Source organism: Gossypium raimondii, chromosome 2 (genome assembly GCF_025698545.1).
Source record: "Gossypium raimondii isolate GPD5lz chromosome 2, ASM2569854v1, whole genome shotgun sequence".
Lineage (NCBI taxonomy): Eukaryota > Viridiplantae > Streptophyta > Magnoliopsida > Malvales > Malvaceae > Gossypium > Gossypium raimondii.
Window position 1 is genome coordinate 11,469,517 of NC_068566.1, and position 12,857 is coordinate 11,482,373.

A 12,857-nucleotide genomic window follows, 5' to 3' on the forward strand; every position below is an offset into this window, starting at 1 on the left:
ATCCTCCACAAGTTGTAGGTCTGGATCCGGAACGTACGCCACGTTTAAAACAGTAAGAAGGAACAACATCTTGTACTTCCAACGATTAAAGTTTGAACCATCAAATCGGTCAAGTTTCACAAACTCTTGGTTCATCACTTTGAACCAAAAATAGTTCTCTTTGATTGTTGGATATTTGAGTAGAGACGATAGAACCAGAGACTTGTATGGAAATAAACAGTAGACTTCGAGGCACGAATGACACTTTCTAAAGAGAACTATTTGTCCCCCATAAAGTTGCTAAAGGGTTAAGACAAAGGTCCTCCCAGGATACAACGATGTTTTGGATTTCCTTTGATTAGCAAAATTGAGAAATTCCCTATTTCTTACTCTATCTTTTAAAAATAAGATTGATTGTAATTGTATATTTTGTGAGCACCATAATGCCTCTATTTATATGCACTCAATGAATACAATTTGAAGAGCCACAACCCTTCATATTGGAATACTCCTTGGGAGAAACATGTCCCATGGAAATGTATTCATTGGATGATAAATCATCAGTTTTAATTTGAATAGTGCTTATGAATAATTAAATTTGTAAGATGATAACTCATCACTTTTAGTTTGAATAGTGCTCATATTAATTTGCAATCTATACTTCCCATCAGTTTGTTGGTTCAGTGGTAAGGTTTCAGTTTACCTTGGGTCCTGTGTTTGAATTTATATTCGTGCAAAAAAAAAATCTTTTTGTAATTCCTTGCTCGTGCTGCCCATGTGGCTAATATTTGAATTGGATTTGAATTCTAGTCAACTAATAAGTTAGCATAAATTTGATTGATTAAGATTCTATTTATTTTAATTTTAATTTTAATTTTTGAAATTAGTTTCCCTAAAATTTCTCCCCAAAATTACCGTCCATTCATTCTCTCTTCCTATCCACTTCAAGTTTTTTGTCCTTTACTGTAAGTTTCAGTTTTGGTTTCTTTATTTTTCTTGTCGATTTAATTTGTCGGCACAAGGCTTGCTCTTGTTGTTCCTCTTCTTTTGTTACGCTTTTATTTGCTTTTGAGATTTTTTGTATCAATGTTCCTTTTTGCATCGTTGTAGGCCGTGTGTGGTAAGTTTGTGAATTTAAGTTTCGTATTTGGTTTTGAGGATTGTCACGTTTTGGGTTATGATTTTTTCGTTGTGTGATTAAAGTTCTAACCATAAGAAATCTCGTTTAGGCGAAGATTTGGTAACAAATTAAATGTTGTAGGCTGTTGTTTCGTTCAAGGATATGTGAACGATGCTTCATTTTGAGGCTGTCTCGGTTCGTTGAGGTCTTTTGTTAACAACTATGATTGAATTGTTGGTTTATATTTTAGTGAATCTCTGTTGAATGGCTGGTTTTAAATGACGTTTTAGGTACTGAAAATTACTTCTATGGATTTGCATTGAAAATTGACCAAGTGTGTAACGAAAAATCTGAAAAATAAAGAATGACAGGATGCCAAAAAACCTTCTGTCGACTTCACACGATCGTATGCCAGGCCATGTGACAGACCGTGTGAGCTACACGACCATGTGCCAAGCTATGTTTCAGATTGTGTGGACCACATAGTCTGGGCTATTTGGGCCGTGTGGGCAACATGGGCGTGTGTCAGGCCGTGTGGGCTCATTTACCCTAAGGCCATTTTTTATGTGCGAATCAAATTTAGGCTTTCTGTAGGTTCCTTATTGTATAAATAAGACTGTAAAATGTGAGAACTAGTATTTTACTTTTACTAATATTACCTCTGGAAATCTGATGTGCATAGTACGTATGACTTTTATATTTGATATTGGTAAGATTGATATCACATGTGTAACATCTGCAAGCATGTTCGTAGTCTATGATTTGTATTTAACTTGTAAATATGAGAGTTATATTTGTTTTTTTTCTATTTATCTAATTAATGCTAAGCTATGCTTTGTTTCAATTCCATAGCATGTGATGTTGTGGTTATTCTAGTTAAAGTGATTTGTAACCTGATATATATTTGTCTGCAAAGCATGAGATCGCATGCTTATTGGTTTTTGTTAAGAAAATGAATGCATGTTCAACATGCTTATCATTTTGTTACTGTATTTGCATGCCATGTCACATTGCATGGGGTTGGAATGATATGTTAAGGAGGAAGTTCTGGCAGTTTAATAATCTACACTATTTGGTGGTATAACCACATATATGTTTTGGTGGCTTGACTGCAACTTAGTGGATTGACCACATATGTTTGATCTGAAAGTTTAACTATATTTTGATAAGTCATCATTTCCAAGCAATCAGGGATGGCGGGTCATAATTGCCGAGCAACTCGAGATTACTTAATTGGTGTGTTTTTGGATGGACGAGTTTCAGGGAACTGTAATTTGGTGTGTAGTGGAGTTGGGTAGGAAGTTTTCTGAAAATCTGCATTTTTTTTTTCGAAAATTTTGCATTGACATAATCATACATGTATAATTTTTCCATTCAAGTCTGATGAATTCCCTACGATACTCTTATCTGTTTATTGTGCAATATGTGCTCTTTGTTCGAGTTTTGTTATACATTCAGCTTTATAGCTCACCCCCTTCATATCTGACATTTTAGGTAATCAACAAACTTAGGACCAGACAGCATGGAGAAGTTCGGATTGCTTATTTGGTTAAGTTAAATATGATGGGTTATGATATTAAATTTTTTAGGACTTTTGGACTATAAATTCGTTTTTTGACTTTGTTTTTGGTTTTTGTTTTGTTATTCGCATGTTGGTATTTTTAACTTAAAGCTGCAAAATCTTACGAGTTAACAAATTAGAATATGATTTTCCCTAATTCAAATTATCCTAAGTATGCAATGATCCCTAATGCAAATTATCCCTAATGCATTTAGTTTTTCCCTAATGCATTAGAATACTCATTTTAAGTAGAAATATTATTGATTAGGATCCTCTTTTTTGCTTTGGAGATTTTCTATATCAACGTTCCTTTTTGTATTGTTGTAGGCCGTGTGTGGTAAGTTTGTGAATTTAAGTTTCGTATTTGGTTTTTGGGATTGTCACATTTTAGGTTATGATTTTTTCGTTGTGTGATTAAAGTTCTAACCATGAGAAATCTTGTTTAGGTGAAGATTTGGTAATGAATTAAGTGTTGTAGGCTGCTGTTTTGCTCAAAGGTATGTGAACTATGCTTCATTTTTGGGATGTCTCAGTTTGTTAAGGTATTTTGTTAACGGTTATGGCCAAATTTTTACTTCTTTTGAAATCATGAGAAGTCATAAAGGAATCAAACCTTCTGTACCACTGTCTTGGTGACTATTTCAAACCGTAAAGGGACTTTTTCAGCAAGCAAACATAGTCCTCTTTTTTTGAGACTGTAAAACCCTCTGGTTGTTGCATATAAATATCCTCCTCAAGTTCTCCATGCAAAAATGCAGTTTTTACATTTAACTGCTCAAGCTCCAAATCATGCATGGCCACAATACCAAGCAAAGCTCGAATCGAACTATACTTCACAACTGAGGAGAACACATCTGTGTAGTCCACTCCTGGAATTTGTCTGTAACCCTTTGCAACAAGCCTTGCTTTATATCTGGGTTCTTCAACTCCTAGAGTCCATTCTTTCTTTTTAAGCACCTATTTACAACGAACAACCTTTTTACCTTTAGGAAGTTTCACAAGATCTCATGTTCTATTTTTGTGGAGTGATTCCATCTCCTCTTGCATAGCAAACATCCACTTTTCTGAGTCTTCACAGCTAAACGGCTTAGAATAATTAGATGTCTCTTGGTTTGCATCTATATCTTCAGCCACATTTAAAGCATAAGTAACTAGATCAGCCTCGGCATACTTCTTTGGATGTTTAATTTCTCTTCTAGTTCTGTTTTTGGCGATAGAGTATTGTGCTAAAGAAGCAACTATATTCTGAATTTTTGTACTGGCTTAAGGAGTCGACTCTATTGTAGATTCTGGATTAATCTGATGCTCTACCTGTTTTTGATTTTCTTTATTGGAAGAGTCTTTAAGAGATAAATTAGGTAGCATAGCAATTTCATCAAAAACATCTCTGCTAATCACAACTTTTCTATTTTCAGGACACCATAACTTATACCATTTTTCACCGGTTTTATAACCAAGAAAAACACATTTAATAGATCTCGTTTCCAATTTTTCATTATTAACATGAGCATATGTAGGACACCCAAAGATCTTTAAATCAAAATAGTCTGCAAGATTACCAGACCATACCTCTTGTGGAGTCTTTTTATCAATGGCAACAGATGGAGATCGGTTGATCAAAAAACATGCAGTAGAGGCTGCTTCGGCCCAAAAAGACTTCGGTAAGTTAGCATTCGACAACATACATCGAACTTTCTCCATGATCGTTCTGTTCATTCATTCTACAACGCCATTTTGTTGTAGAGTATGATGAACTGTCAAGTGTCTCACGATCCCTTCTGACTTACATAGTTCATTAAACTCATCAGAACAGAACTCTAAGCCATTGTCTATGCGGAGGTGTTTTATTTGTTTTCCTGTCTGTTTTTCAAACATAGTTTTCCAAGACTTAAATACGGAAAACACATCGCTTTTCTGGTTCAGGAAGAACACCCAAACTTTTCTGGAAAAATCATCAATAAAAGTTAGCATATAATTAACTCCACCTCTTGAAGGCACTCTGGATGACCCCCACAAATCAAAATGAATATACTCCAATATTCCCTTCATGTTATGGATTCCTCTAGTGAATCGAACTCTCTTTTGCTTCCTAAAAACACAGTGCTCACAGAACTTTAGTTTGCAAATTCCTTGCCTATTAAGAAGTCTTCTTTTTCTCAATTCTGACATGCCATTCTCACTTATATGCCCTGGGCACATATGCCAAAGTTTAGTAATATCATCATCTGACAAGGAAGAGGAAGCGACAGCTGCATCACCAGTAATAGTAGAGCCCTGCAAAACATATAACTTGGTAGTCTTTCTCTACCCTTTCATCACAACGAGGGAACCTTTGGAAATCTTCAAAACCCCACTTTCAGCTGTGTATCTATACCTTTTTGAATCAAGAGTGCTCAACGAAATTAAATTTCTCTTCAATTCTGGAGCATGTCGTACGTTACTAAGTGTTCTGACAACTCCGTCAAACATCTTAACTTTAATCGTTCCAACACCTGCAATTTTACATTAAGCATTATTTCCCATCAAAACAACACCTTCATACACTATTTCCTAAGTTGTAAACTAATCTCGATTGGGACTCATGTGGAAGGTGTAGCTCAAATCAAGGTTCACTCCTCGCTCACTTTAGAATTGTTGACAGAAGCGACTAAAAGTTCACCATCGCTGTAGTCTTCTACAACATCATCTTCATCGAAATTTTCTGGTTGTTTTTCCTTTTGATTCCCAGCCTCCCTTTTGATCTTGTTCTGTAGCTTATAGCACTCAGATTTAATATGTCCTTTCTTCTTGTAGAAGTTACAAGTTTTACCTTTGTTTGAAGACTTTGATCTACCCTTAGATTTACCGCGAGGATTCCGTTCTCGTGTCCTTCCACGATCATCATCAGTATTGTGATCTTGTCTCCCATGAATAATGAGACCCTCTCCCTTAGAGTCGGGTTTAACCACAAGATGCTTCATCTTATCATACGAGGTCAAAGAATCATAAACCTCATCAATTGTGAGAGACTCGCGGCTATATAAAATCGTGTCTCTAAAGGTTGAATAAGATGGGGGCAATGAACAAAGTAGAATCAACCCTAGATCTTCCTTATTATACTGAATCTCCATGGCTTCCAAGTTTGAGAGAATTTCTTTAAACACTGTTAAGTATCCGTGCACAAACGCACCTTCCTCCAAACAATGAGCATAAAGACACTACTTCATATGCAACTTGCTGGTTAGAGTTATCGACATACATATTTGTTCCAGCCTTTTCCATAATGCAGAGGTGGTCTTCTCTTTCATCACATCTTGCAAAATTTCGTTAGAAAAATGCAAATGTAATTGTATTAACGTCTTTCGATCCTTACGCTTCTTTTGTTCATCTGTTAATGTCGAAGGCATCTTATCTATCCCTAGCAAGGCATCCTCCAGATCCATCTGCGCAAGAACTGCTTGCATCTTAATCTGCCACAACACAAATCTGGTGTTGCGATCCAATATCGAAATTTCATACTTCAAAGATGTCATTACCGTGATCGAGATGAACTACCCAGAAGCTCGGATACCAATTTGTAAAAATAAAACGTCGGTAATGACAATATATTGCAAAGAAAAGAGAAATAAAAATAAAGAACACACAGATTTTTACGTGAAAACCCTTTCGGGAAAAAAACCACGGGAAGAGGAGAAGAAAATTCACTATGTCAAATTCGAATGATTACAAGAGGAATTTCGACTACATCTATTTATAAGTTGAAAAAATCTAATTTTAATCAAAATCAAATATATTATGCTAATAAATGCTAAATATATTATACTAATAAATACTAAATCTTTTAGAAAAAGATATATTTTGTTTAACTTAACTTGTAAGCAATCTCTTAAAATTTGGGTCACACAACTCTAACAAATCTCGATACATACAATCACATTTTTATATACATATTTATATCTCTTGATAACTACTTAAATACTTCTTTAAAGAAATTTCAATCTCTTCTTATTTAAAAAATTGAATGAAACCCATCATTATTAAAATTTAGTCTAACTGTATGAATCTCTGCATATATATATAGGCAATATTGTATGGAAGTTGTTTTGCTGCATATGTATGTCTTCGAACTATCAGCTTGAACTAGTCTAGCTCTATCCCTTCTTTCAATGGCACTTGCAAAGGATCCTATCTGCTCCATTCAAACCTCAACCTTGTTGGAGGATGGTTCTGACGGTTTCATTTCCCAGGCTGTGAATTATCAACCTGAGCAACCTCATTCTTTGATAAACTTCAAGGGCTCATGGTATGATAACTTCATTCATAGCAGTAATGGACCTTTGCTTAGCTTTGAACAAAATGAGAAGGGTCGGCAACACACTACTTGCTTGAGAACTAGTGGTTACAAACATGGTCACTCAATGGTGGACCAATGGGACCCTCGAGCTGTGGAAGATTTTAGCTGCTTTGAAACTGCTAGCAATGGAGATTGGCTATACTACGATGAAGTTGTGTTTGCTGATAGCAGCAGCATCCAGGATCCAGGCTCACTGAAGCTGATCTCAAGCGTCCCCATATGGTAAACAACTCTTCTTTTTTCAATATTCAAACCATTTAAGATACCAGCTGAGCTTGATACTGATAAAATTGGTTGTAGGGAGGGAGAAATCAAGCTTTGAAGAAACAATGCACTAATGAAACTAAAAAGGGAAAAACTAAGTCAGAACCTTTAAAGGAATCCCAAAGTATTGCGGCCAAGGTTTGTTTGCGTCTTAAGTAAACTTGTATTGATTACTGAGAAAGTTTGATTGCAAAAGTTAACATTTAGAGAATGTGTTTTTTTCTATCCAAAATCGACGTGAGAGGATTAGTGAAAGGTTGAAGATACTACAAGAACTGGTAGCCAATGGCCCCAAGGTAAGATATTATTTATCTGGCTACTTTGTGTTGGAGTAGAATTTGAACTTATGGTTAAACAAATATTAGTATTTAGAGTTTCAACCATTCGGAACTGGTTCAAAGAGGTTGTGCAGACTTTAAGTTCTGTGCTTCCGTTGTTCTATTAGCAATGAATAGTTTTAGCTTTCTTTTATTCAGGCTAGTCAGATACAATTAATGTGTTGGCATTTGTTATTGCTGTTTTTTGTCATTGTAGATGGCAAATGGCAAAGTGGTTGATATTAAACCAAACGCTTGTGTTCCTGTTCAAAAACTGCATCAAGAATATTACTGTATAGAACTAATAAATTAATAAATCATGTGTTTAAACTTTAATAATGTAATTAACATTTCACTTCAGGTGGGAGCTAATAAACTTTGTTAATTCTTTACTTTTTATACGATATAGCAGGGACAAGCTGGTGGTGGAACTTGGGTTGGATCTGTTTGCTGTAAATGATGAGAAATTCAAGGACACGTTTGTTTCTCCTACCGCCATTGAAGTACTGCAACACAAACGACAATCCCTTCAAAATATCCAAAAGGTACTTCAATCTTGCTTAACTGAATTAAAAAGTGTTGCTTGATCACTCTGAATAAAACACAAGATATTGGATCTTTCAATCTTTAAGTAAAGTTCCAAGTACAAGGGTTTCACATCTAGTGAAAAATGAACAATCATTCTTGTATTTTGTTTAATGATGTTTGATTATGGATCTTTCGATCTTTTAGTCTCTGCATTTGCCTTCAATCTATCCAATTTGTTCGTTTTTGCTCCCATGACCATTGAGGTAATTAATGCAGTTTATCTAGTTCCTGTTGATCATAGAAATTTAAATTCTGAGATGTCATATTAATTAATATAAATGTGTGAAATTCAATTTCACTTTTAGGGTTCAGCCGGTTGGCAAATGAAAAAGAATTTTTACTTTCTGTAATTTCAAGTCTAAAATGTTTAAAACTTATAAATTTTTGAGAATGGTAGTACAAAATTTAGTGGAGTGGATGCTTGTGTTAAATGATGCACAAGAGTTGACAACGTTAAGCATTTTCTGGTTTGTGTTTTACATTTTCTTAGGAACCTTTGAAATAAGTCAATTACTACAGTTTTGGATATAGCTTTTGTTATTTTAGCTTGGCTTTCTTGTTGATTTGCTTAATTGAAGTTGGATAAATGCAATGCCTTTGTGATATGATTATATATGATATTGCAGATGATGAAGTAAAGACACAAAATGGAGAGAGAAGCAAACATTATGCCGAAATTGGATGGTCGAAGAATCAGGAAGCTGGAAAGACTAATCCAAAGCTTGCAGCCATTAACAAGAAATTTGGAATATCAATATTTTGTTTTCCTTTTTCCTAGTTAATTCTTTTTACAATGTTCGTGGGTTCTTTAGCTAAGTCATGTGTATTAGCTTTTATGTATTACAACATCAATATCAATGTCCATCGTCTTAGGTACTTTTTTTTATTTGTTTATTTCTATACATTGGGTTGAATGCTGGTAGTATGCATTTAAGCTAAATGTTAGTGTATTTTGATTTTTGGATCGATTTTTGTAGTGAATATTCAACTTTTATTTTAATTTTATATTTTTTAGTTATATATAAAGCACAATTTCTATCATTATTCACTCTAAATGTTTATGAAAATATATTAATATTAAAATAAAAAAATTGTCTTAGACGTGTTTATCCCAACTTAGATGGGTTGCCTTAGATGGGTCTATCCCAACTTTTTTTAAAGGTTGCCTTAGACAAGGTCTATCCCAACCTTTTTAAGGTTATCTTAGACTTTATACCAACATTTTTTAAAGGTTGCCTCAGGCAAGGTCTATCCCAACCTTTTTAAGGTTACCTTAGACAGGTCTATCCCAACATTTTTTAAAGGTATGCCTTGACTAAGTCTTTGTCAACCCTTCAATAAAGGTCGGCTTGTGTTGACTTATGCCAATTCTTTTTCAAAAGCATCATGACACCTATGTCAACAGTACTAAAAACAACCTTTTTGAAAGTGTCGCGACACCTATGCTAATCTTTTTTGCGTCGTTTTAAGTTAAAAAAACTGTTGCAGTAGGCCTGTTTTGTTGTAGTGGATAGAGTTAAAGTTAGAAGTTTTAGAATAAATATATAAAGTTGCATTAATAAAAACTTAAACCCTAGTAAAATATCATATGTTAAATTGGTATTCTTTTCAAGATAAGCATGGCGTGATACAACTCTTGAACTTAAACTTAGTTAAGCTTAGAGTTTGTTCTTTTAGAGTGTTTCTAGGAAAATTCTAAAATGAGTAGATTGAATAGTTGATTAATCTCATTTAGATGACTCCCATATTTAAAATCAACAAAGCTAAGCTTGTTGAAATTTTTCAACATTTTATTACTTAGGTGATACTAAATTTCAACAATCAAACAATAAAGTTTTACATTTAATTAAACAAACCAAATATAATAATATAATACATTGGTTATTCATATTTGAGTATGGATGGACCAATCGTAGTGAAAGAAACTTTGGGCATTTTCAGATCATGGAGATGATTAAATTAGAATAAGTTTATTGTGGAAACTGATTGTAAAGCTTCGAGTTTGGTTAAGAATTTTGGGGCTAAAACCACAAAACCCAAAGCTATAAGTTTGATAGGTTAAAATATGAGAATACACTTTACAAATTTAAAATTTAGTCTTTGTATTTTTATGTTTAGGCTATTCTTTCAGATTTTCAAATTTTGTGTTAATCTTTTTTATTAAATTTGTTGACGTCACATTTTAAAATACAAATAGATATTTATCTAACTAAAATTTATAATGTTGTAAGTAACCTGAATAATTCTAATAGTATTAATAATTAAATTTAAATTTTAAAATCTAAAAAAAAAATTAAATTTCAAAATTATAGTATATTTTAACGTTCTTTATATTTGTAAACTGAAGAAATGTAAAACGATATTTATTATAACATTACCTTTTTTTTCTCTTTATACAACGAACCTAACATCAACTCCCTTTCTCTTACACTCTCTCGTGCTTACCAGCTACTGTTTTTCTTTTCTTTTCTTTTCTTTCTCTTTCCAGCTTGTAGCATTCTCGTGAATCTCTCAGGTTCTTATGGTTTTAGAGATTTTGATTCATAAAGCCCCAACCTTTCGTTCCTTGAAAAAAAAAAGGTGTTTTGTTTTTTTGGCTAAGGTGCTTATGGCTAGTTTAGACGCTCATGTGAATCCAACTCTCTTTTAGAACAAATTACTTTTCAATTTCATTTTTGTAAGCTAATTAAAGTGAAGAAGAAAACCCTTTCAACAAACTAATTAATGTGAGAGTATACCCTGTATTGTTTATTGATTTTAAAATTTTCACCATGAAAACAGATATATTAATTTTCATCAGCTTGATGACATGTACGATTTTTATTCCTCAACATACACATATTTTAATATTTTTGTTGGGAAAATCTGAGAAAGTTTAGATTAAAAATGATTTAAGGATAAAATGTTTGTATTGCTGTGAAAAAATTGTCTTAGATAAATAGCTTTAAACTCAAAATTTTCGCCCTTCTAAAACATCGCTTTAAACTAACAAGAAGGTTTTAATAAATAATAAGAATCTTTTTCATTTTTCAAAGACATTTGAGGCAATATTATAGGTTTTTGTTTCTTCAACAAACTATAAATGACGAAAAATTTGCATGAGGGACCCTACTCAACTGCCCAAATGTAATATGCTCAAATAATGGTGAAAAAGTGAATACTTGATTAAAAAAATATCCTCAAATAAAATGTAATATGCTGCCTCCTGTCTCTTTATGTAGATGAACAGTTAGCTTTAAACCCAAAAGTGAAAAGCCAAAACAAGTCGTCCGTTCCTGAAAAATCTAGCATGTTTTTAAGGCTATAAACTAACCCTTTTCTATGCAAACATATTACTGATAGCCGACATGTGAGTCCACAAGATCCATACATACAATTTTCCCTTGTTAGATACAGAAAAAAAAGGACATTATTGCTATAAATACGATAGTTTCATGCACTTAACCCTCTATATCTTCCAACTTCTTCCCTAAGGCTCTTCATCAATATCAACGCTTTGGGTTATTGTTTCGTAACATGGCACCGCATGGAGAGGCTATTAGCAGGACCAACAACTTCTCCAAGCCACCAAGACTCTCTAACGACAGCCTCCATCGAACAATATCCGATATCTCGTTCCAACTTAGCAAAGAAGTGATTGATAATTACAAAGAAGCATTGTCACCGGTCGACGAGAAAGAGCTGCCGCCGATATCAGAAGTCGACGATGCCAAGTGCGAATGTTGCGGGATGAGCGAAGAGTACACCGCGGAGTACATCGAGCGAGTCCGGAACAAGTTTTTAGGGAAATGGATATGCGGATTATGTGGCGAAGCGGTGAAAGAAGAGATGGAGAAGAAAGCCAGCAATGGTGGCAAGTGCAAGATAGAGGAAGCTTTGAATGCACATATGAACACCTGTGCTCGTTTTAACAAAATCGGAAGGGCGAATCCAGCTTTGTTGACGGCTGAAGCCATGAGAGAGATATTGAGGAAAGGTTCAAGGTCCAAATCTATTAGTCCTAGGGATCATCATCATCGAGGAGCTCAAAATAAAACTGGGATCGCAAGGAGCTCAAGTTGCATTCCAGCCATTACAAAGGAGATGAGCAATCTCATGAAGTCTCATTTGCAAACTGATGATAAATAATTGGCCCAAAGGCTTCAATCATATCCTCTTTTGAACTTTTAGTACCTTTTTTTTTGGCCATCCATGGAAGTTTTCAGGATTGGGTCCTAACTTAAATCTTTCTTTAGACATGAAATATTCAACTTAAGGAGTATATTTTTCGATCCTTAGTTGATTGTAATTGTGTAATTTGCATCGATATGTTTTTTTTTCTAGAACCTTAAAGCTAGAGTTTTTTAGGTTGGTTTCAAATGGCTTCTCTTCCATGTACTTAAATCCATTAATCCGGGATATATTATTGTGTGGTATATCTATAATTAATCAATAAATGTCTTGTGTTATTTTTTAGTATCAATAATCGGAACAATCCATCTTTCAACTATTTTATCTCATACATGTTTTTAAGGTGAAACCAGTTATATGGTGATGTTTTGAGAAAATATTAGATTACAGCCTACATTTTTATTTAAATAAATTCTTATACTTTTATTACCTTAATAAACCCTTAATTTATATGCATAAATAGGCTGTTAGGATTTAATTTTCTCCAAAAAATATTTTTCAAAAATTAAGATTTATTATTAAATA

At 33.7% G+C, this 12,857-nt stretch overlaps 1 protein-coding gene and 1 long non-coding RNA gene across 2 annotated transcripts; both read left to right on the forward strand.

Moving 5' to 3' along the window:
* Positions 1-7,350: 7,350 nt before the first annotated feature.
* Positions 7,351-8,945, forward strand: LOC128034877 (uncharacterized). Its single transcript, XR_008190955.1, has 3 exons — positions 7,351-7,553; positions 7,987-8,119; positions 8,789-8,945. It is a non-coding gene; the product is annotated as an uncharacterized LOC128034877 (long non-coding RNA).
* A 2,606-nt stretch (positions 8,946-11,551) lies between these two features.
* On the forward strand, positions 11,552-12,616 carry LOC105788030 (uncharacterized). Its single transcript, XM_012614711.2, has one exon. It carries the CDS (start codon positions 11,679-11,681, stop codon positions 12,288-12,290), a length of 612 nt encoding a protein of 203 aa, XP_012470165.1. The 5' UTR covers positions 11,552-11,678; the 3' UTR covers positions 12,291-12,616.
* The last annotated feature ends 241 nt before the right edge of the window (positions 12,617-12,857 follow it).

Coding starts and splice junctions, on each gene's coding strand:
- LOC105788030 (XM_012614711.2), top strand. CDS start 11,679: ATGGCACCGCATGGAGAGGCTATTAGCAGGACCAACAACTTCTCCAAG.